Below are 25,765 nucleotides of genomic sequence, written 5' to 3'. Positions count from 1 at the left end.
GGGGCATATCCTAGTTTGCCTAAGGAATTCACAAAGTAAAGGCTGTACAGGAAATCTTAGTCCGGTTTCTATAATGGACAGGAGGGTAAAAGGTACAAAACCTTGGTTTCCCCATGGTATGATATTTTGTTTGGCTAAGGTGAGATGGACATCATCAGGAATGTTATACTCCCTTCGGAATTCGACCAAGCCACCAGGTGTGTCTACTAGAAACCTATATTTACCCATTCTCTATTAAGTTATGAATAAATTAAACTGGTGTTAGCTCGGTCGGAAAAAGACGTTGAGTAGCTCGGTTAAGCGCTCAAAGGAGGGCCTAGGCAACCTAAAGTCTGCAAGGTGAAAAGAAAGTGTTAAGCACAGATCATGGGACCGTGCCAAAAGAAATAAAGGCAAGATAAATATAGTCCTAGCTCGGTTTGTAGAAGGGATTTGGTATCTCGGTTTGTGCAAGGGGTTTGTTATCTCAGTTTGTGCATGGGTTTTGTTAGTCCGATTGAGTCTCTAGGGGCAGCGCTCTTAGTTCGGTCTGAGCTACGAAGGCTGGTCTAGCCCCAAGTTATAGCTCGGCTGTGGTCGAGACTATCAAGCACACTATTACGCAGACTTAGTACGGTTTGTTAGCTCGGAAAAATTAAATCAAAAGATGTTTTACTTGTTGAAACTACTGGTACAGTGTTAGTTCGGTTGGTAAGTCTGGCTAAAGTGAAATCAACTACAAACAGCTTTTTAAGTTCGGTTATACTGTGATTTTGGATCAAAATCAATGTTTTTCAGTTTATTCATGGAAAATTGGAGGTTCTATTACATGGCTCTTCAACGAAAGAAAGGTATGTGTTTTGAAAAAACACACAAAATGCATGTACTATAAAAGTAAATGCGAAAAACAACAAAAACAAGACAGATTTGAGTAAACTTACCAGGTCAAGAGGAAGAAATCGAAGATGGAAGCAACGGCAGTGAAGAACACAAACTCAGCAAACTCAGGGGTTGAAGATATGGAGACACAGAAAGAGAGAAGAGGAAATGAATAGTAGGTTGATAGATTCAAAATGAAGAGTGTGTTTTGTGTAGAATGAAGGACAAAAAAAGAGCGGGACTGTTCAAAAAGCACGGAGTACGAAGACGGCGTGACAGCTGCATTGGGCCAATCAAAGTGGGCCACATGTCATGGGAATGGAAAACGATTCAGTGGCTGTGATTGAAGAGACGTTATGACCAGACAGGTAGAGCCCGGTGTAAATTTAGTTCGGATGGAAAGGCTCAAGTGTTTAGCTCGGTTGTGCGACTATAGTTTTAACAGGTAATCCCTATCATGCTGTGCAGATGGAATTAAGGGGCAATTGAAAGGGTAATTTATATGAAAATTGGGCCGAGCTGGGTAATGGGCCGTTATGGGCCACAGTACAAAGGGCTGAGTAAAAAAGGTTATAAAGTTACTCCGGTCCAAAAGAGGCTTGAAGTTACTCCGGTCCAAAAAAGGCTTGAAGTTACTCCGGTCCCAAAGGGCTTACTGTAAGCTCGGTCGTCACACATGAAGTTATCCCGGTCGGGACCACGGTGTTGGTTATCCTGGTCGAGACATACCATGGTTAGCACCAGGAGAAACCGGGGTAAGAGCAGTGAATGGAAGAGCTGAGCTAAGGTTAGCTCGGTCTAGTCTGCGGCTTAGCATAGCCATGCTTACCTCGGTCATATTGGAGTCCGACCGTGTTAAAACCATCTCACTTGGTTTAAGCAGTGAGGAGGGTGTTGAAGAATAAACATTATCTTTCAGGAGCATGACTCCTAGGAGGACTCTACATGGAGGAGTAAGAGTCCTATTAGGATTATGCCACGCAGAACCTATAAAAGCTCACAACATCACCTATGGAGAGGAAACACAACTTTGATTCTCAAATACACAGAGCCTTTGTCTATTTGTCTGTTTTACTAACTTAGGCATCGGAGAGGTATCCGGCACACACCCGCCGGCTAGCTCACGTTTGTATTTTCAGGGGATAAAGCGACGTCGTACAGAGGAGCGCAGACTTGATCAATAGGATTACACGGGAAGAATATTTCGTGCCCGTACATAATCAAATCACAACCTGTATACTGTAGTAACTAGTCTTGAACCATTAAAGTTTAAGACCCCCATGTTTGATATATAGATTTAAGACAGATTTGAAAAGAAAATTTAAAATATATATATATATAATATAATTATGTTGGATCTACCTTTTGTTTCTTTTTTTTTTACAAATTACTCCCAAAATTCATAAATCAAACACAATCTAAAGCATCTCAAACACATTCACACCTTACCATCTAAAAAAAACACATCCACACCGTGATCCAAATTTATACCCTAAAATTTTTGATAAAACCAAGGGCCTCAAATGTCTACCAAAAATTTGCAAAGCTATATTGTGTCTGGTGGAGGTTTTACCCAAACAATAATACTACCGAAACCATTCAAATGTATATTGTTTTACTCAAACAAATATACATTTGAAGGTTTTCAAATGTATACTTTAATGTTAGTTTGGCCATTGGAGTGGTTCATACCATCAAATGAAAGCATCATACAAAACCTATTACATTTTGAAGTGATACAATAATGAAGTTGAAAACGAAACCTATAGAGAACATAGGAGAAAACATAACATGATAAAATGAAAAGCATCTCAGAGTCAACAGTCCCCATAGTTTTCTTCACTAGCAATCAAAGTGCAAGGATAACAAAAGGTTACTCATCACTGATGCTCACTTAAATCCATAGCTTCCATTAAAAAAAACACATAAAAACTAATGAACCAAAAACAAGTGGTAAATGGATCTCAGAATAATATGAATATCTTCAATCCCTTTAAAGGGAATTACAGATAGATAACGTAGTTTTTATCAATCATCATTGATCCTATCCAAAAAACACAATTGAGCAAAACAAAAAAATTTAGTACTTAAAAAAAATGACAAAGCAGCCAAGCCAGACAGAGCGAGAGCTATATCCATAGATTTCTAAAGCAGAAATCAAAGCAAAACAAATAACAAAGTAACAAACAGATCAAGCATAAAATAAGTTGTTAAAACCCATTAGATCATAGTATATATGATAAAGATTGAAATTTTTTACACAATACAAGTGATATGAAGAAGCAAATAATGTTAATTCGTAGAAACACTGAAGCTTTTGTTGTCGGATGAGGTAGATTCGAATCGCGACTGTGTGATTTGAGAGAGATAATGGAGAAGAAAACTATGAAGGCTGATATAAAAACAGAAGGGGATAGCGATTTATGGAGCCCTAGTTTTGCGATTCTAATAGGAAATGTTTGGGTTGGATTGTGCTGTTGAAGAGATCCATTGGGCCTAGTGATCAGGCCCGCCTGAATAGTTAGGGGCCTAAGGCCCATTATTGCATGAGTAATTATCGTGTTTTTTGAAAATTTAGTGATGCTTTTTTGAAAATTTCATGTTGAATTTAATAATTACATGCTTCAATGAAAATGAATATAATGAACAAATCATAAAACATTATCAAATAGCGATAGTAACTTGACTTGACTATATGGTATTCTAGTTTATTTACTTCCATTCATTGAAAATTAAAAGGGTAATTTATTTGATTCAAGTTCATAAAAATTCCTTTTTTTTTTTCTAAAAAATATTAATCATTATTTATGTGAATGATTATATTAAACATCCGAGCTCTAATCTAATTTAAATGGATAATAAGATCAAATCTAATCATAATAATTCTTTTGCTTCCAAAATAATTAAAATCATATTTGTGTTATCCATATTAATATTAAATTTATATCACAAAAACTTTAGTTTTGTGACAGTCCAAAGTGTCACTGGAAAAAACCTATACGGGGCATTTTTCAATAGAGCAGTATTTTCAACTATTTTTTTACTTTCAATGCATTGTGAACCATAAAATCTTAATTTGAGATTTTCATATTTCTATATTTATTATCATATTATATAATTAAAAATTGTACATTGAATCTGACAAGGATTATAGCCATCCATTCTACTCATGATTCACGTTTGTGCTTGCAAAAAAATAAGTTGTGTATTTGAATTATAACTTAAATAAAAATTTACATTTGATTTGTTTAGGAGAAAGATATTTTATTTATTTTTTGATATTTGATACAATAAAATACATAAATTAATTAAAAATATATATTTTTTATAATCAACGAAAAATAAATTTATTTGAGTAAAAAAATATTTTCAATTTTTAAAATATAAAAAACATTTTTCAGAATAAAATTTTGTTAATATCACCTCACACATTTCATCACAGCCACCGCTACTATCACCGTTGCCGCCGCTCCACCACCAGGCCCGGCCTTGAGATTTTCGGGGCCCAAAGTCGATAATCAACTAATAAATTTCTGAAACCCTTCACATTTTTTTTTTCATTGAATGAAAAAAAAAATTGAAAGTAAAGGACAAAAGATTTGTGTCAAAATCACAAAAAATACTTAGCATTACATTACAATAACTAATAAGTATCGCTTGATCCTCACTCTTCTTGCATTTTTAGAAGCAAATAAATCAATCATACTTGCATAATCTAATTTTTTTGTAAAATCATTTCCAATGAATAACAATGCTAATCATTTTAAATGGATCTTTCAATTTTTTAATGGATTAATTTATTTTAAGTTAATTTGGGTCTTCCTTAATTTTTTTTGGACTTAATATATTAGACTAAACTATAATAAGATAGACCCCTTTTGAGTCTATTTTCAATGGATAACAATACTAATTTTTTTGAATGGTCTTTCAATTTTTTAATGGGTCAATTTATTTTAAGTTGGTTCAGGTTTTTTAAATTTTTTTAGACTTAAAACATACCTAATATATTACACTAAATTATAGTATGAAGGGACCCTTTTTTTTAGTCTATTTTGAGAGGCCCTAGGCCATGGCCTTGTGGCTTATACCCCAGGGCCAGCCCTCTCCACCACTATGCCACCTCTTTTACCTTTAGGGATTGGTTGGGTTGTCCTAAATAAAGTGCACTTTTTGCCTTTTTAGACTAGAAAATTGAGGGAAAAAATATGGATGTTTGGGTTAATTTTTTGACTTTTTATAAAAAAAAATGTGTATTAAAAAATTATATAAATTAGTATGTAGGAAAAAATTAGGATCGAAATTTGTACCGCCATAATTGTTGACTTTTGGTAAATAGTGTTAATTTTTTAACTTTTTGAGTAACTTTTTAACTTTTTTACTTTTTATGAACTTCCCAAACTTGACCTTACTTTCGTTTCATCACCGCCACTCTACCACCGTACCACTACTTTTATTTTCACTTTCGTTCCACCACCACAACCACCACTCCCAAACTTTAAAAATATTTTTTCGAAAAAAATTTATACAAATCAAGTGTTACAGTAGGAAATAGTTACAAATAATTTTTTTTCCTTCACAAATTAAACTAGAAGTTAATGAGTGAACCGTGGGAAAATGAAGCCCACGTATCGATCCCTTATTTCCCACCGCACATCGAAACCCTTCGCCCAAGTTTGTGTTCTTCTTTCTCAATTCCACTTCTGCAATTCGAAAAAAGTTTCACACCAAATCCAAACGCAATTCATCCACTCTCCTCTACAAAACCCACCACAATTCATAGCTCACACACCAAAATCCAATCCTTAATCACAAAACCCATCTCTCAAAACATCCAAGTTCTTCAAAAATGGGCTTAGTTTTCGGAAAAATCGATGTCGAGACCCCCAAATTCGAAGTCATCAAATCCAAAGACGACTACGAGATCCGCAAATACTCTCCCTCAGTGATCGCCGAGGTCACATACGATCCAACCCACTTCAAAGGCAACAAAGACGGCGGTTTTATGATCCTCGCCAATTACATCGGCGCTGTTGGAAATCCCCAGAATTCCACGCCGGAGAAGATCGCAATGACAGCTCCGGTGATAACCCAATCGTCGCCGAAGAAGATTCCGATGACAGCTCCGGTGGTGACGAAGGAAGTGGAGGATAAGGAGAAGAAGATGATGACTATGCAGTTTATATTGCCGCAGAAGTATAGGAAGGCGGAGGAGGCGCCGAGGCCGGTGGACGAGAGGGTGGTGATTAGGGAGGAGGGGGAGAGGAAGTATGGGGTGGTGAAGTTTGGTGGCGTGGCGACGGAGGAGGTGGTGGTGAAGAAGGTGGAGGAGCTGAGGATAGGGTTGGAGAGAGATGGGTATAAGGTGATAGGGCAGTTCTTGGTGGCTAGGTACAACCCTCCTTGGACTTTGCCTGCTTTTAGGACTAATGAAGTCTTGTTACCCATTGAGTGATTTTCTAGTGGTTTTGGGTGTCTGTGATTGAGTGATTTCCTAATTTAGTTGCATACTTTGTCATCTATTTTGCTTTTGTTTTGTTCTTGACATCGATGCATGATAATTTAGTTTATGTATATGCAAGAAAAAATTGGTTGTTGTTGGATGACTTTGAACATCTTGGCTCTTTGTTTAGATGGAATGAATGTTTCAAGGGTTCGTTATTTTGTCACTTTTAACGGTTTGTCTCGTGGATATAATGAAGCCGAACTCTTATGCACACCATTTTAGAAACCTGAGCTACCTTGTGCACACACAATACTAGAAGAAGAAGTGGAGTAAATTTGGGGTATAAAAACCTAAAACTAAGATGTTGGATTAGTCGATATTGAGACACCAAACATGTTTGTTTCTCAACATGGTCACTAAACCTGATCATAAACACCCCAAATGCTGTATTTGCACATGAAGAAAGTATAAGAGAGGAAAAGGAAGATTCAAAGCCACCATCACAATTTCTTCCTAGACAAACCATATCTCATTTTGAAGTACATTTTGAGCAAGGTATAAATCGTGTCAAAATAAAATAATTTTGAAAAATGTGGAAGAACTTTCTATTATGATATTTAATCAAATATTACATCCAACTTTGTGAGAAAGCCTTATTTAACAAATGAATTTTGTCAATCGAAGAAAGAATAATAAATAGATTATAAACTTGGAAGTACTCCACATTCACATGGAGAGTTTCACTATGTTTTGTAACTGACCTGTGTGCATTATTATCAATGATCTATAACCTTCTCTGCTTCTTCACATATATGTTCTTTATCTATTTTGTACATCAAAACTGAAACTTGCTTCTGGAACAATCAAATTAACCTCGAGACTCTCCTCCACCCTGTTGGCTGCCATCACCGCTCCTGAATTTTGAAAAAATGCAGTTTCTTTTGAAAACCCATATTGGCCACCTTCAAAGCATGGGGTTTCGTATACTTAACAGGAGAGGCCAAATTTGTATTTCTAACTAAAACTAAAACACTATCTTTGTGAAGCAGCCCATAGATTTGGTCTATGGTCAAGTTGCTCCTGAGAACTATTACAGACACAACCAGGAAAAGGATTTGCATAAAAATTCTCCTCTAGCCTTGGTGATTCTCCCGGCAGTCTAAGATATGGTGCTCCAAGTCTATCCGAGTGCAACCTCTTAACCTCTGAAGAAAAATCTTCCCAAGACATGGCACCCTCATCCAAATGATCAATCAATCTAACAAAAAATTTTCTGAAAATGAAAATATGTCAAATATTAGTAATCTAACTTACAATTTAAGGGTGATAGTACCAATAGAAAAGAGCCTAAGACAATGCACCTGTCGGGGTTTATGGTCTTTCGAAATCCTTCAAACCGTCTGTGCCCTTGCACCACCTTTGCCATGTTCCCATCAAATGTGTAAACAAAAACATCACTTTCTAGTGCCATGATATAATCCAAGGCAGCAAGACGGTTCTGATACCGCTTGAAAGGCCGCAGCTCTTCTTCGGTTGCAAGAGTGGAGTGAGAGAAGACATTGGGGTACTCTGAACGAAACGCTGCCATGCTGTTATTGCCATAAATTTCCCCTGCAACAATGTATATTTTTGTAGAGGGCGGGTACCCCATGGCCTTGAGGAATAGGGCTGCCTCCCTTGGGGACATCGGGCAACCCCCTTGGACTCGTCGTCGTTTGCTGTTTATCTCTTTCTCCTTCCAATGCTGGACACCATACCTCATGACACGAAGTTCCTCAGCCTCTACTGCAGTAAGATTGTGGCTGCATCCGGTGAATGCAAGCATATCTTTCTCATATCTGCAAATAAGTTTAGTCTACTGAGTAAGTCTATAGTTACTAGTAAGTGACAAATTCATTTTCTGTTAGATATCTGTATAACCTTAAGTGGAGGGCAACATAGGGATGGCCATCATTCCTAAGTCTATCAACCAGTTTGAGCCCAAGCTCCTCAATCTCTGATGTGTATTGGAGAGCCTCGTAGTTGGCACGACACCTGAGCCTCTGTATAGAGGTTGCAATGCCATTATTGGCAAGGCGAGAATCAGTATGGGTGAACTTGATCACCTTATAGTGTTTCAGCAACTGAACCATCTCTCTTCTGTAGTAACTAGCCTGTATGTGAAGCATCTAAGATTGAGACCCATTTAAAGAAAGCAAAATGGATACAATTGAAGAGAGTATAGACATTATTTGCAGACCTTGGACCAGGAAATTGGAGCCTTAAGAAGGGGCTTGATTGATGCATGGCTTGGTGGCAAAGATTCAACTATCTCAATGTCATCTTTCAATACTTCAATGAAGTGCTTCCAATCAAAAACATCTTTAAAATCACTGCACCGAAAGTAGTGGAAATTATTGAAACATCATATCAAGAGTAAAAAAGCTAATAGCAGCTAACCGAGTCTAGTCCAATTAGCTGGTCAAAACTCGTGCACCTCACTAAGAGAGGTCAAGGTACCACGAGTCTCCCTCCGCTAGAGGTCCCTGTTGTGCCCTTCTGTGGGGCTCACCTTTGGTTCACATTTTTTATTCAAATCGTTCATCTTGGAAGGCCCGCCCACTAGATCATCATTCATGTAAAAACTTAAGTTGATTGATAGCATATAATCAGATCACATTTGTCTTATAAAATAGACCCAAAATGTAATTTTAAGAATAAACTATCCATTTTGTACAGACAAATATGATCAATCGTGTGGTTATCAATACTCCCTGCTGCATCTTAGGCACAAGGACCCCTCTCCGGACTCATATGTATGCAAAAAAATATATATGTAAATCTCAGCAAAACACGTGGAGAGGGAAACAAACAGTACCTTGGATCAGTCCAGAAAGAGTCATGATCAAGAGAAGGAAGAACCAATGTGGCATTCATAATCTTTGCAACAGCAACCATATCACATATCTGCATATGAATCCACTTCGAATTTCAGCTAAAGACAAAACTAAAAATCTCGAAACTCAATATAATAGTTGAACATAATCAAATATGTAAAATGAACTAATATTGGAAGCTTACCCCTGTTCTCATTTGATTCAATCCACCATTGGCATGAACTAAAATATAACCGTTAGTTGCAGAACCCGTCCCTAAAACAATTTAATGCATATATTAGAAAACGAATGATTCGAGTAAAAATTGCTTGAAGAACGGAGAAATGGAGAAGTGGACCATACTTATTCGATTCCTGGGCCGAGTGGTGCACTGTTGATAGTTATCGCTGTTTGGTTTCATCCAAATTTCTGGTGTCTGAAAACAAAAATACAAAATAGAACTCCTAAGCTGACTGGAAACTGGAAAAAAGCCAAAAAAAAAAAAAAAAAAAAACTAACATAGTTTTATCATTGAAAGCAGGAAAAGTAAACCATCTAGACTCAGGTATCATTAGCAGCCCATGTGTAATATATTGTATAACCCAAAAAAGTAACTATTAACCATAAGTGTTAGAATATAGAAAATTTCCGAGAACACACTGCACTCATCTTAGATGGGACTCAAAAATGGATGAACACGTTCAAAAAAAAAAAAAAAAACTTCACTATTTCCTAATTTTTTTTCTAATTCTTTCGACACCATAATCAAATATGAATTTTTCAAACAAAATGCGCTTAAGTTCATATTAGAATTTTGATTCAATTGAGAAAAAAGTAAGCCTATTATACAAGCGTATTATTTTGAGTCACAGTCCACTCTAAATGAATGCATTGGGCTTTTAAAAATAAAATAATGTGCCTATTTGGCAGAAATTATAATCAGCTTATTTCAGCTTTCGGCTTAATTTAAACTATTTTGATGTGTTTGGTTTAGCTTATAGCTTATAGCTTTTTGGAAGTCAGAAATCAACTTATTCTTTGAGTGGGGCAGGAGATGCTTTAAGAATAAGTCAGAAATCAGCTTATGTTCATAATTATAAGCTATAAACTGTTTAGGTATAAACTATAAGTACTTTCCTACATCTCTACTCAACAGGGCTAATATCATGATATATAGACTCTAAAATAGAGGAACACATTCACATAAAACACGGAAAAATTAAAGAAAAAAATTTGCACCGTCATATAAAAGACGGAAGTCAAATAAATGTATTTAAAAATACAGTAATGATACATTCCGTGGTGTTTTGAAACACCACTAATGAGTTGGTAAATACTTTAAATAAAAAAATAAAAAAAAAAACAAAACACAAGCAGTGGGTTCCATCCATTGCCACATGTGCTTTTAGAGCACCACTTTTAGTGGTCTCAAGCATTATTGTTAAAAATATGTGTTGGACATAAAAAAAAATATGTGTCGTTTGGGAAGTGAGTTGGCTTTTTAGCTTTTTGATTTTTTTTAAATTATTTTAGCCTGGACTCAAAAGTTTAGTTTGAGAATAATTTTTTGACTTTTTTTATGAGAAAAAAATATAATAATTATAAATTAGATGTAATATTTTATTTATTTATTTTTAACTAAAATAATAATAAAATAAAATAAAAAAGGGTCTCAAATAACTCTTTCCAGACGGAGCCATAAGTATCTCCCAACTCATTTCTGGCATTCATACGTGTAGCTAATGATTATAAAGGTTGTTTTGGAAAGATGGTAAAAAGTGATTTTTTGGCTTTTAATTAAGTTTTTGGCTTTTTTAGACAAATGATTTGGGAAGTTGGTAAAAAGTGACTTTTGACTTTTTTGATTAATATTTGTTTATGATGTCAAATCATAATAAAATAACTAAACTACCCCTATTTATTTAAAATATTTACAACTGAACCTATGTAACACATTGTGACCCATGAGGGGTAAAATTGTAATTTCACCGTTGACTAAAAACCAACTTGCCAAATGAAAAAAAAAAAGCCAAAAAAAATCAACTTTAAACTTTTGCTACTAATCAAAAAAAGTGACTGTTAGCCAAGTTTCCAAAATAGCCCATAGTCAACCACTCAATGACGTTCGTGGTCATCGCCAAACTCGCAAAAGACAAAAAAAAAAAAAAAAAAAAAAAAAATTGCACACGTTTTGGCCGCCCCACCACTACTACTTTGCGGGTCAAAAAAATAGAACACAACGAAACCAATCGTTCACAATTCAAAGTCAAGTTTTTGTGATAAATATAAAAAAATTAAACGAAAATCGGTAACTAATGAAATATGATATTTTTAAAAAAAAAATTCAGAATTTAACTCCGGTAATAAAATAAATTGAAATTTTAATATTTTAGTTTACTTTTAATTTAAATTATTACTCTATTTCAGTTAAGTTGACAAAAAAAATTGTATTTAAATCATTAAATTCAATATAAATGTATATAAAATATTTAAAATATTATTTTTCATTAATTAATAATTAAAGTATTAATTTTTTTTTTTAATTTAAGATTTTAATTGATAAGATTAAAAAATTATTTTGTTATAAAGATTTTTTTTTTAAAAACGAAAAAAAAAATAGAAAATTTTCCACTTAAAATTCATTTGCTTCTTATTTGAAAGAACTGGAAGAAGGCATGCAAGACATCCCTGATCCCCTGTTTGGTTACTGAGAAAACAGAGGAATGTAAAAGCAATTTGAATTTTCGATTAAATTACTGCTTGGTTTCTGAGAAAACAGAGCAATGTAACAGTAATTTGAATTCTCATATCTGGGTCATCAAAAATCTTCAATTAAATTAGGCCTCATACTAAGTATTTGCTAAATTGAACTAAAAGTAATAGAAAACACTTACTGGGTATTTCTCCAATAACCGCTTAGACATGACAGAACCAGACGACGACGACGACGATGATGATTCCTCCATATCTCCAAACACAACTCTCTGAGCCATCGACGAATCAGCGTTAAACATCTGGCGAATCAAAAACCCATTAGTTTCTCTCCTCTTCCAATTCACCCCCTCCTCCACATTCCCACCACCCACAATGAACGAGACCTTCACAAACCCCGAAACCACCATCATCATCATCAACGCCGCGAATATCGTACGGCCCGCATTCCTCCCCGAAACTAAACACTGCGCAATCGTTAACCCCCTCATCACCTTCATCTTCCTCAGCAACCACAAGTACCGAATCACCCGGTGGTCATTGTGATCGTAATCGCAATCGTAATCGTAATCGTAATCTACTCCGTTTAATAAATAACAATCTGATGATTTCTCGCAATCCATGAAATCTCCGACGCGGCGGCGATGGGCGGCGGTGTGTAGTCTGGGACTGGCGCTGGCGTTGGCGGTGGTGGCGACACCGGTGGACATCAAAACCGTTGCTTTGTCTGTGTAGTATGGGTGATTTTTGCTTCTCTCTCGAAAAAAAAGTATAATTTTCGCTCTCTATATTGCTGTGAAACGTTTCCGAAATGAAAGGCGAGGAGAGAGGCTAATCTGCAGTTATGTGTATGTGGATGTGTATATATATATATAGGAACTAACTATAGTATAAGTATAATTTCTGTATAAACTTTAGAAAAAAACGTGTGTGCACCTTACATATATAACTACCATAAGATTGAGAAATTGATTTTTATAAATGCAAAGGGTGTCCTCTCTAATTAGTTATGGAAAATAAATGAACCTTAGCCTCCGTTTAGAAAGTGGATTGGTTTTTTAACTTTTTAGTTTTTTTTGATTATTTTAACCTGGAGCTTGGTTTGGGAAGGATTTTTTGGCTTTTTTGACTTTTTTTTGTAAGAGAAGAGTGTAATGATTATGGATTAGATGTGATGTTTTGTTTTTTGTGGCTAAAATAACCTATTTTGTCTTTTGTGACTAAAATAGCCAAAAAAGCCTACTTTAATTCTTCCCAAACGGACCCTTAGACTTATCAAAAAAATAAAATAAATGCTGATGATTATAAGTTAACATTTTAACAATGTTACAGACTATCAAAAAATATATAATTTTACAATCTCTACTCATCTATAATTGGTTCAGAAAAAAATAAAAAATAAAAACACATAATTAATCCACATCATTTTAAGAATCATAAGGATTATGATTCTCAACTTTGAGAGTCCCACACATTTTTGGTTAACATTAAAAACTTATTAGCGTGTGCAAAACCTTTTTGGACGAGGTCTTTCTTGACAAACGGGTCACTATTCTTGACAAACGGGTCATTATAGTATTGACAGCTAAAATTCAAGAGAAAATAATGGAGATTTTGGACGTAGTTTTCTTAACACAAATTTATATTTTGTATTTTTTATGTAATTTTTTATATGTTAAAAATTGATAATTAAAAATTAAATTAAAAGTATCACTCTCTTAACTTCTAAATAATAAGCTTTTTTTTTTAATTTACTATTTCTTTCTAATAAATTTTTTTTCAATTTATTTAAGTTATTTCTATCTAATAAGTAATAAGCTAAAACTATACCAAACTGACACACATTCTCAAATTAAAATATGTTATAATCAACTCCTTTAAACTATAACAAATAATTCCATTATAAACTCTAAATATATGGCAACATTTAAAATCTGATTTTCCAATAATTTTAACTATTATTTCATTCATTCTATTGTAAAGTTTTTATTAAGTGTTGTAGTAGATAAAAATGTTTGAAATAATACATATACGTAAGATTGAAATTCAATAAAAATCACTAATTGACCTTTAAGTCATTTGTGGTAAATGTTGATGATTATAAGTTAACATTTTAACAATGTTACAGACTATCAAAAAAATATATAATTTTACAATCTCTATTCATCTGTGATTGGCTCAGAAAAAGAATAAAAAATAAAAACACATAATTAATTCATATCATTTTAAGAGTCATGAGGGTTCTTAACTTTGAGAATCCCACACATTTTTGGTTAACATTTAAAACCTATTAGCGTGAGCAAAACCTTTTTTGGACGAGGTCTTTCTTGACAAACGGGTCATTATAGTATTGACAACTAAAATTCAAGAGAAAATAATGGAGATTTTGGATGTAGTTTTCTTAACACAAATTTATATTTTGTATTTTTGATGTAATTTTTTATAAGTTAAAAATTAATAATTAAAAAGTAAATTAAAAGTATCACTCTCTTAACTTTTAAATAATAAGCTTTTTTTTTTAATTTACTATTTCTTTCTAATAAATTTTTTTCGACTTATTTAAGTTATTTCTATCTAATAAGTAATAAGCTAAAACTATACCAAACAGACACACATTCTCAAATTAAAATATGTTATAATCAACTTCTTTAAACTATAACAAATAATTCCATTATAAACTCTAAATATATGGCAACATTTAAAATCTGATTTTCCAATAATTTTAACTATTATTTCATTCATTCTATTGTAAAGTTTTTATTAATTGTTGAAGTAGATAAAAATGTTTGAAATAATACATATACGTAAGATTGAAATTCAATAAAAATCACTAATTGACCTTTAAGTCATTTGTGATAAGAGTAATAAAATTTTCCAAACGAATGAATTTTATTGGTTTTTTCACAAGTCATATGGATTTATACAACAAACATTTTGAGTAAATTTTCTATACAAAACAAAATAATGGGACAATTATTATCATTTTCGATATAAATTAGTGTATATATGTAGAGCTTATTTTGTAATTTACATAATAAGTGTAAAAATGATGAAATTTAATTGGTGTTGAAAACTTTCTTTGTCAAATCATGACATTTCAAAAGAAAATAATAAAAAAAACAACGTAGTTTTGTGAACTTCGCATTGCAACATCCGCATAGACATGTATATTTACAAGGTACAATTATATATATTTACGAATCTAATTAAGTGATGCATCTTTTTTTATTCAATACTAATGATTTTGATTTAAAGGATTATTTGGTTCAAGTAGTTTGAATCTAAACATGTGTTCTCAAATTCAATCGGACTTAGTTTAACAAGTTTGTTATAATGATGATGTTTAAAAATTAAGTTTTAGCATATACTAGAGTCTAATGTCCACCAACAAGAAGTTTTAGAATAATAATAAATTTTTTAACATAATAATAATGATTTTATTTGACTTCGTGTGGCCATTGTGGGAAATGACCTACCTCATCGAGAGCAACACTTCCATGGCGTTTTAAAAGAGGCAGAGTCAATTGGGTTTTTGGATTTGACAAGTCAGAAAACCCTTTACTTAGGGTGTTCATTTAGAGCCAAAGGCACTTAAATGTGGTTGGTTTGGAACCTTCCCTCAACTTGACATCTTCCACCACATATCAACACTATGCTTATCTTCAAATAAATTCAACAATAATGTTGTTGGACTATTTTTTTAATATAAAAGAAATTTAAATTTTAGTTTGAAAAGGAACTTCTTCAGTGACTGTTTAATTAAAATATGAAGTAAAAAGAATTAAAAAGTATGGAAATAACTATTACAAAAAAAAAAAATGGTAAAAAATAGTGAGAAATTGAAGTGTGTGAATAGCTTTTTTGCTAAAATTTAATTTTTCCAAATACATAAATTTTGTTGCATCATGTTATGTGTCATTATTTACATTAATTTAAGGAATTAGATTCTCTCAAATGGACCATGCTATTTGGGCCCATGGTACCTATCACGGGTCTTGTTTGGATAATCCAAACCACTTAATGTATAGAACTTGCCGAGTATTTTGTTATTGTAAAAAATGATATTGATCGGATATCAATAATTATTTAATCGGATTAGATTTCTGTCAACAATTTTTTTTAAAATCATATCTACATTTGACATAAATATATTTTGATCAAGTGGTTGTCAATATCTGATTAATGTGATTTTTTGTGTGGATGAAATACTCAAAGAGTACTACACATTGAACGTTTCGGATCATCGAAACATGATCCTTGATGGGCCTCCATGGGCCTAACAGCACGCTCCAATTCGATCTTAGACTAGAGAAAAGTCTGACTCTTAATTTAATAGATCTTATCATTCATGTTTATTTTTTAATGAATAATTATTAACTAGTTTTGGAATATCATGTAATATTATTCACGTGATAATGCCAACAAATAAAACACCACATATAACACATAATGACACATGCCACTGCCAAATTATCTTTTTTTTATTATTATTATTTTGGATAGTGATAACAAATTATATAGTTAACAGAAATATGTCAATAAAATAGGATTATCATAGCATAAGAAGACATTTTCTTCATCAAATTGTTACTGAGGAAGGAAAAATGATAGAAAGAAAAATGAGCATCTAGTCTTACTTGGAAGAAACACTGCGACTTGGCACGTTGTTTCCCAAATGAATTAGTCGACATGCACAAGCTTTGAAATTTAATCTTCTTCTCCTTTTTTTATCCTAAAATAATTTTAATCCTAAATGTTAAATCTTATTTCAAATAGGATAATAAAAAATGTTTCATTTGCAAACGATTTATTTCAAGAACAAAGTCGTCATATAATTTATTTTGTGTTGGTTAACTTACATGTTGTTTGAAATGTAATGACTTTTTTTTTAATAAATAATGCTAAAACATTATTGGTTCTAAAATTCTGTTTGGTTTGCTTTTCATAATCTATTTTCATTTTTCTAAAACATTAAAAATTAAATTGGTGAAAAAATCAAAAACACACCATTTTTATATAATTTTATCTTTTGAAAAAGTAGAAATAAATTTTTAAAATAATTTTTTTTGATATTTATTTTCATTAAATTAGTTTTTATTTTTTCAAAAGTCACATATGGCGACAAATTTAATATTATTATTAAACCAATCCATTAAATTAAAAAATCTAAAACTAAAAATATTTCATAAACATATCGATTATACATTAAAAGTCCAATAATAATACATTACATGATAGCTATTAAAAAATATCTACCATCAACAAAAATAACCACTGATTACATGATCATCATCCAAACACATACCAAAATTAATTTGATAAAGAAATAAAAATATAAAAATTTATCATTTTTATGTTATTTTATCTTTGGTGGGTATAAATAATTTTTTAAAATTCAAAAATAATTTTTTGACATTTATTTTTGTCAAATTAGTTTATATTTTATCAAATTGAAAACTTTGTCCTTGAAATGGAGCGACGGTGTCTTCAATTTTATTTGGAACGAGATTTAAAATTTATGGTCAAATATATTACAATGGAAAAGTCAGGGAGTAAAGTGGCACAAATCCCAAACTACAGAGAGCATTAGTATAATTCGCTTTGATATTGTTTTAGTTATGACTTATAAAATATTTATACCTCATGTAGCGTTTAGTTTTTTTTCTAATCAAAAAGTATAAAATTATGTCATTTTATTCTTTAGTTAGACCATCTCCAATCCTTCATCAAATCTTTCATCAAATTTATATTTGATGAAAAATTGATAAAAATAATGCCTCAACCGTTTCATCAGTTTGGTATCAAATGAAGGAAGTGGTACTTTTTTCATCAAATGAATAAAACATTTATCCTTTCATCAAATTTGTAGGTGACTGTTGGGTTGGACATCTGCCCAGATGTCCTCTTGAACAATCGGTTTTTCGATAAATTTGATGAAAATTTATTCTAACTAGTCCCGATTTTAGAATGAATTTGATGAAAATTTATTCTAACTGGTCGACCGGCTAGATTTGACGAAAGAGTTGGAGTGTATCGTATCAAATCAAACTTTTACTCAAATTTTTAGTTAAATTAAAAAAAATATCGTATGAACAATTGGCACCTATGGTACATACTATTGTGTCTTTCCCTATTTAACATTGATATTAATTGGTTTTCCTATAAATGTTGGGTGTACATATGAATCCTTTCATAAATTTAATCACAGACGGATTAAGTGTGCCAATTGATTATTTTTGTTAATCATTTTTTGAATGATAGCAAGTGATCATGGGGCACTAATTAATAACGTTATACATTTTTTTTTTTTGATAGCTTCATTAAAGTTCCGTTTATTTCAATGTAAAATATTTTTAAAAAAAATTATTTTTCGTGTAAAAGAATTTTATGAATAAAAATAGTTGTTAATTTTATTTTTGGATGTTTGGTCAATATTCAAAAAAATATTTTCAAATCAAATCTCAATGTCTTTAGCCAAGACAACTTGACTCCCTCTACTCTTGAACTTTCCAACCTGAGTGACCCACAATTAACTTACGGATTTCGGAAACTAAAGTCATTTGGAAAATATTATTTTTAAATTGGATAAAATATTTTACATCAAAAATAAACGGACCATAAATATCATAAAAACACATCAAATTAACTATTTAATTATGTATAAAGTTTGGAAACACAAAACTAAAATCATACAACAAACTTAATACAATAAATAAATAAAAACTTAAGAGAGAGAGAGAGAGTCGAATTCTAAGTTCGTGCAAGGACTTTAAACAAATTTCGTAACCAATTAGTTAAATAATTAAACAGTATAATAGAAACCCTTACAAAACACAATCTCTATAACTCTCAAAATGATTTGAACCATTCATGTCATTATTAGAGATAGAAAAAAAATTCAAACACATTAATGGTCAATACATCAGTGGAGTCATGAGGGTCCTCCTTTGTAGAATCCCAAACATTTTCCATAATTAAACATTCCTTACCTATTTTTGATTGTAAAAATTACTCACATTTTGATGTGACATTAATGTGAATATGTCATAAAATAAATTAAATCTAGCATTTTTTGGGGCGGCTAATGTGTCAACCACACAAGGAATAGTAATGTTTTTTGAGGAACAGTAATGAATACGTTTTTGTCTAATGTTTCCGCAAAAACATTTTTTTATTTTGACATTTTGTTCGATGAAAAATAAAAATCAACAAAAAAAACGCTACCCATCACCACCACCCAATCACCTCTACCATCATTAATACAATTGGGGATAGACCTAAGGGTAGCAAGTAAGGCGGTCGACCCTCTTATGATGTCAAAAAATCTTCTTATTACATTAGTATTTACTATTAATTATTTCTAAATTATATGGACTCACCTTCTCTATATATTTTTAGAAGTTTAAATAGTCTTGCTGTATCTTAACTTGATTGATAAAGATAAAATGCAAAGCTCATTGAACAGTATTTTCCAAGACAATATGTTGTATAAGAAAATAACCACTACACATGAATGCCATTAATATAAGAAAAATGGATTTGTAATTCAATGTAAATATTAGAAAATATGTATTATAAATACAAGAATGGCAATACTACATGCATCAATTAGTGTATTAATTAGTATACCAATAATAATTGTGATATTATTATTGACCTCACTCATTAATTAAATTACAAATATCAAAATCTTCTTAAATTATGCCACATCATCAATTGATATATTAGTTAGTAGACTAATTAGTGCATATAACATTATTCATATACGAAAGCACACATATATATTGGTGTTATTTTTTTTTATTTCTTATGTAATATAAATTAATATCGTAATCTATATTTTTGTTTTTCAAAACAAATTTTAGTATAAATACTTGCCCCTAGACTTATGTTCCTGAATACAATAATTTTAAAAAGATGATTAAAAGTTACTTTTTAAATTTTTTTAACTTTTTTATGAGAAAAAAAAATAAGTTAAAAGTTAAAAAGTAACTTTTAATTCACTTTTCAAAATAGTACTAACTCACGCATTAATTTTAAGATGGCACTAAAATACATGAAAGTATCTCCGAATTTGATTAAAAAATATTTTGCTTGTCGAAATAAAGAAAGTTTAATTGAGCAGCATTCTGGTAGATCAGATGTAGTGGAATTTTCATCGTCTGCGTTGGACTAATCATATGATTTGAATTCGTGTCGTTTAGGCTTCGTTTAACTAATTTTAGTTAAGTTAAAAAAGTTTTAAAAAATAAATAAATAAAAATAAAATAAGTTAGATAAATTAATGAGATAAAATGTTATATTTAAATTATAATTAATTTATTTTTTTTAACAAAAGTCAAAATAACTAAAAAAATTCAAATCAAAGTAACTTTTTAATTGCAAATTAAAAAAATTTTAACTCAAAAAAATTTACTGAAAATATCAATACCTAACGACTTTATAGTCAATATTTTTTTTTGGCTTTTACGACCTTTTTAAATTCTTGACTTGAAACTATCAACACAGGTGCCTGGTTGTGCTGGTCTTTTTTATTCATCGTTTTGGAGGCCACGTGTCTTCAATCCAATGTATCGTCAACAACGCGGCATATTATTATTATTTTTTATTTTTTTATGTATTTAAATCCCAATGGAAAAGTTGTTGTCACCGTGCAGCGTGGTTCCACCCATGAAATTCAACCGTTGGATTTCATTAGTGGCAATCCACCATGTTTGGCAGAGGCAGAGGCAGATGGATATCAATCAGATCATGGATTTATCAACGGCCAAGCACTACCTTCCTTTCTCTCTGCCAGATTAGTGTAAGTTATAATTTACTTCTTAGATTATAATTTATTTATTTTTTTCATAAAAAATTGATTATAATCAGTTTGTAATCAACTTTTAACTAAAAAAATCAATTATAACTATTTTTCTAAAATAACCCATGGTATATAGAAAAATATTTTAAAATTTCAATTCTTGAACTCTAAAGGAGCTTTAAACAAGTAGTTTCATTTATGATGTGACGTATGTATCTTTGCTTTGGTTTTTTTAGCAGCCACATCATTAGAGTTTCTTAATTAGCGCTCATTGCTGATATATTTATTTTTCATATTATTTTGTTTTTACTAAATTTTTTTAATATTTTAAGTAATTTTTTTAATTTTTAAATACATCTAACATAAATATATTTAAAAAAAAGCCTTGTTTAGTTCGTTTTTGATAAACAAATTTTGGAGAAAAATTTCTAAAATTTTGTTTGGTTCAGTGATTTAAAAAAAAAAATTCTCAAAATCATTTTTTCTCTCTCATCTCTCCTTCTCAATCACTTTTTTTCTCACATACATCTACTCAACTACAACAAAATATCAAATCATCCCAAACTCTCATACTCCAAAACTATTTCCAACCAAACAAATCAAAAAAAATTCTAAACTCTTTCCCCAAATTTTTTTTTTGAAAATTTATCTCTCAAAAACAAACCAATTACATCCTATTTGTGAAAAAAATTCTTTCGAAATTTCACTAAATACTAAAAATATATGAAATTTAGTATATTTTTCATATTCTTGTGCGCATCTAAGAAAGTAAAAAAAAAAATTACTTAAATTTTAAAAATATTCACTAAAAATAAAAAATTTAATTTAAAAAAATTAAATTCAAAAAATTAAAACTAAACATATTGAAAGGTAGTTGGTAACTCTGAATAATGTTGTCGGTTCCATGGCACGACCAGGTAATGTAGAATTTCCCAAGAAGGAGAGTACAATAATGTTCTGTGGAATTGAAGCAACAATTTGGTGTGGAACATTTATGTGTAATATAATAAGAATTAGTCTATAAATCCAGAAAATAGCTATCTAGAATTACCTAGAAAATAGATCAACCATGGAGATTGAATGACTGCATAGTGAAGTCCATATGTATAATAAAAATTTTAATCGCATATTGTAAATTCTGAATAAATTATGAGTATATAATTCTGAATTTATAGCATGACTTAAACAATAATAGTAAAATAATTTATGTGTAACATATTACACAAGCACAGCATAAAGTGTTTCATCAATAAATAAGAAAAATGTTTAAATTTTTTATTATTTTGTATTAAGGGAAAAAAATTTTAAGGTTCATGATATTACAATATTATAAGATAAAAGATATACAATATTTTTATAGTAGTTGGGGTCTCTCAACACTTTCACAGAGAAAATTCGACTCAGAGAAATTTCAGCCCGATTTTTGGCTCTAACATAAAGAAATTTCAATTTTCACAGAGAAATTTATCTGATTTCACAAAGAAAATTTAAAATTTTTCTAGTAAATCATAGAGAAATTTCATCGAGAGATGTTAACTAATAAAAAAAATCTTAGAGAGAGATGATTCACTAATTTTTCCTACATTTAAAGCCCTAAAAAATTATAACTTACAATTTTAAAAATGATACTAGTACCTTATGATAGAAAAAAAAAATGTATAAAAATTATGTTTGCTAAAATTATATTCACATTTTTATTTTTAGTGAGCTTTTTTTAAAATAATAAAATAAAATAAAATTTTAGATTTCACTCAACTAGATGAATTAAAAAATAATAATTTTCAAATTTTAAAAAAAAATCAGAAAAGATAAAAATAAGAAAAAAATAATATTTAGTTTCAGTTTTCTGAATTCAATTTTTTGAAAACTGAGTTTTTGTTTTTCGTGTTTTTTTGTTTTTAGTGAATATTTTTTAAATTTTAAGTAGTTTTATTTACTTTCTAGATGCACTTTATTTAGATGTATCTAAATAATAAAATATTTGTAAAAAAATATTTTTAAAAATTAATAAATACACAAAAATATGAAAATGTACTAAATTTTCTTATTTTTTTTGTATTTTTTTGGTATTTATGTATTTTTTAAAGATTTTTTTCACAAATATTATAATTTTTAGGGGTTTTTTTTTAAGGTCCCTGGTATTATGATTTTATAGCATAAAGGACACCAAATATTTTCATAATGTCTAAGGTCCCTCAACAATATTTTCATAATGTCTAAGGTCCCTCAACCTTGATCCAGAGAAATTTCAGTCCAGAGAAAATTGGTCCAGAGAAATTTAGCCCAGAGAAATTTCAGTCCAGAGAAATTTCAGTCCAGAGAAAATTGGTCTAGAGAAATTTGGCCCAGAGAAATTTCAGTCCAAAGAAATTTCAGTGTAGAGAAAATTGGTCAGAGAAATTCTGGCCCAGAGAAATTTCTCTGGATGAGTTTCTCTACTTTTCTTCTCATTCACATCCAAATCATTATGATTCATTAGGTAAGCAACATTGTTCAACTAAATTCAACTGGAAAAATTCCACATTGTAATATGTAAGCAACATTAGAATGGGATAACAATGACAACTTACCAGCACTAGAGAAATTCTGGAAAAATCTGAGTATTTCTCTGGCTTGTCAGAGACTGGAAAATACCTCTGGTTAATGGCAATCAAATGATTCCAATTTCTTGTAATGTTAACGATAAAAAACTTGAGATGTTTGTACACAAATGTAGTTACAGCTACAGTTCCAATAGATCTTTTAGTTTTGTATTTCAACTGACACAATCTCAATGTCTTTCTTCTAGATTATTGTTCAGATGATTCATACTTGCATTTTGGTCTTTTATGACTCTTTACTCTATTTTTTGCATCTTCTACAGCTTTGGGTTACAAATATCTGAATTTTTTTAATTAAAAATAAATTTTTTTGAAGAGCAACATTTTTCAAGCAATGCCAGACCAACATAGAATAAATGCTCTGACATTACATAATTCAACACATGCTAGTGTTGGAGTTTAGTAGGTGGATTCCATGATACAGAATTATTGATAATAGATTTCTAAAAAATGTCATGATCTTCTGGATTACACTCTTATTCTCAACATAATTAAGGATAATCTCTCAACAATTTTTGCTACGGATACAGTAAAAATTCACAGAACAAAGTGGTGTAGAACCCACACCTACCCTTGTATCTATGCTGCAATTTTGTTGGTGTCCCGTTTGCATACTTTCTCATTCATATATGTCTATGCCCCAGGTTTTGGCAAGTCGATTGGTCCAGTGCTTAACACATGCACAAGTGAAGGAGGTTGTAGAGAAATTTTCAAATTTCTCTGGAGTGGTAATTTTGTGAGAAGGCCTATGAAGTCAGAGAAATTTTCAAATTTATCTGGAGTGGTAATTTTGTGAGAAGGCCTGCGAAGTCAGAGAAATTTTCAAATTTCTCTGGAGTGAACCTCCTACCAATCAACCTCTTTGCATCAGCACAAAACTTATTACATTATTAAGGCTAGTACAAAACAGATGCAAAACAATTTCATGTTGCATTTTCACTACAATGATGCATCACACAAGTACAGTAGAGTTCAAAATCCAGAAAGAAAATCAAAATAATTTAAAACAAATGCAATTACATACAGAGCTAAAAATTGGACCTTTCACGATTACATATTATCAAGTACTCCTGGACAACATATATATTTAGTTCAATCCAGAGAAATTTTAGTTCAAACCCAGAGAATTTCTCTGGGGATATATCGAGAGTGCCGGAACAATTTTACAAACCGAACTTACAGCCAAAGAACCAATTTTCCCAAAACACAGAGAGAAAATAAACATAGATAGATAAACTTGTGGTTTGGAGATATATTTATATATATATATACATATATTTTCATCTCTCCTGTTTTCATCACTTTTTTCTACCTTTGCACAGTGAAGCTTCTTACCTCTTGTCCTCCAAGAACACTCCATCACTGAAGCTTTGCGCCCCTGCTAAGATCTAGATCCATAACTTCGTTGAAGGATCTAAGTTAACTTCGTTGAAGGATCTAGATCCATAGCTTTGCGCCTTTGCACAGGATCTAAGCTTTGCGCCTCTGCCACATACATATATATATATATAGCTCCGCCTCCTCTTGTGTTCCTTTTCATAATCAACCACAAAAACTGCTACAAAACCCCTCTCTCTCTCTCTCTGTGTGTATATTTTGATTTTGTTTTGTAATGGCAATGATTAATCTTTCCACGAGAATGTCTGACGCCATTTTTGGGTGAGAATGAGAGAGGGGTTTCTGGTATGCGAGGAAGAGAGACAAATTTATCTGATATATGTTTAGGGACCTTAGACATCAAAAAATAATTTTGTGGATCTCTTCCATTACGAAAAGTGGAGGAAGGACCCTAGACCAATTTTCCCTAATTTTTAAGTGTGTTTTTGTTAGGTTTGTCTAAAAATTAAAAAAAAAATTGCTTAACATATTAAAAAATTCATTGAAAACATTAAAATACGAAAAATAAAAAAGTAGAATTTTTTAAAAACAGTTTTCTAAAACTAGATTTTTTTTTTATACTTTATTTTAACTTTTTAAAATTTTTGAATATAAATTTAGTTTCTAGATTGGACTGAAAAGATTAAAAAAAAATTAATTTTATTTTTTAAAAAAAGATTACTAAAAATAAATAAAAAATAGAAAGAAAAAAAAATTAAACACGCATAGAAGTTTCCAAACAGTGTGGGGAGGGACGAAAAAGTTCAACGCGGAGAATATAGCACGAAAGGTGAAGAAGCCACCACCACGTTCTAACTCGTATTCTTTCTTTATTTGCCGACTTTGGAACACAATAATGGCCCATTTGATAAAGTTGTGAGAGAGTGATTATAACTTATATCTTAACAGTTTATAGTTTATAATTATAAATATACGTTGATTTTTGACTTATAAATTAAGCTTCTCTTCTCCCACTTAAAGAATAAATTAATTTTTGACTTACAAAAAGTTATAAGCTGTATTGTTAAGCTGAACTAAACACATCAAAATAGTTTAAATTAAACTAAAAACTAAAATAAGCTAGAAATAAACCCTATCAAACAGGGCCAATATACAC

The 25,765-nt window shown here is 31.0% G+C and overlaps 2 protein-coding genes and 2 non-coding genes across 4 annotated transcripts; 1 reads left to right on the top strand and 3 right to left on the bottom strand.

Annotated features, from left to right (window-relative positions):
- Positions 1–2,662: 2,662 nt before the first annotated feature.
- On the bottom strand, positions 2,663–2,751 carry LOC114270333 (small nucleolar RNA snoR26). Its single transcript, XR_003631912.1, has one exon. It is a non-coding gene; the product is annotated as a small nucleolar RNA snoR26 (small nucleolar RNA).
- A 63-nt stretch (positions 2,752–2,814) lies between these two features.
- LOC114270344 (small nucleolar RNA snoR27) lies at positions 2,815–2,905 on the bottom strand. The gene has a single exon (XR_003631918.1). It is a non-coding gene; the product is annotated as a small nucleolar RNA snoR27 (small nucleolar RNA).
- A 2,559-nt stretch (positions 2,906–5,464) lies between these two features.
- Positions 5,465–12,879, bottom strand: LOC114270274 (O-fucosyltransferase 19). Its single transcript, XM_028211722.2, has 8 exons — positions 12,051–12,879; positions 9,520–9,592; positions 9,362–9,432; positions 9,159–9,247; positions 8,541–8,673; positions 8,222–8,454; positions 7,663–8,139; positions 5,465–7,574 (listed from the first exon to the last, which is right to left on the bottom strand). Exons 1-8 carry the CDS (start codon positions 12,576–12,578, stop codon positions 7,334–7,336), a joined length of 1,845 nt encoding a protein of 614 aa, XP_028067523.2. The 5' UTR covers positions 12,579–12,879; the 3' UTR covers positions 5,465–7,333.
- Positions 5,705–6,458, top strand: SOUL-1 (SOUL heme-binding family protein). The gene has a single exon (XM_028211732.2). The coding sequence runs from the start codon at positions 5,705–5,707 to the stop codon at positions 6,308–6,310; it is 606 nt and encodes a 201-aa protein (XP_028067533.1). The 3' UTR covers positions 6,311–6,458.
- Positions 12,880–25,765: the final 12,886 nt, after the last annotated feature.

This window comes from Camellia sinensis, chromosome 3 (assembly GCF_055761805.1).
Source record: "Camellia sinensis isolate YWXY chromosome 3, ASM5576180v1, whole genome shotgun sequence".
In the NCBI taxonomy this organism is placed as follows: domain Eukaryota; kingdom Viridiplantae; phylum Streptophyta; class Magnoliopsida; order Ericales; family Theaceae; genus Camellia; species Camellia sinensis.
This window is presented reverse-complemented; position numbering and strand designations above follow the sequence as displayed.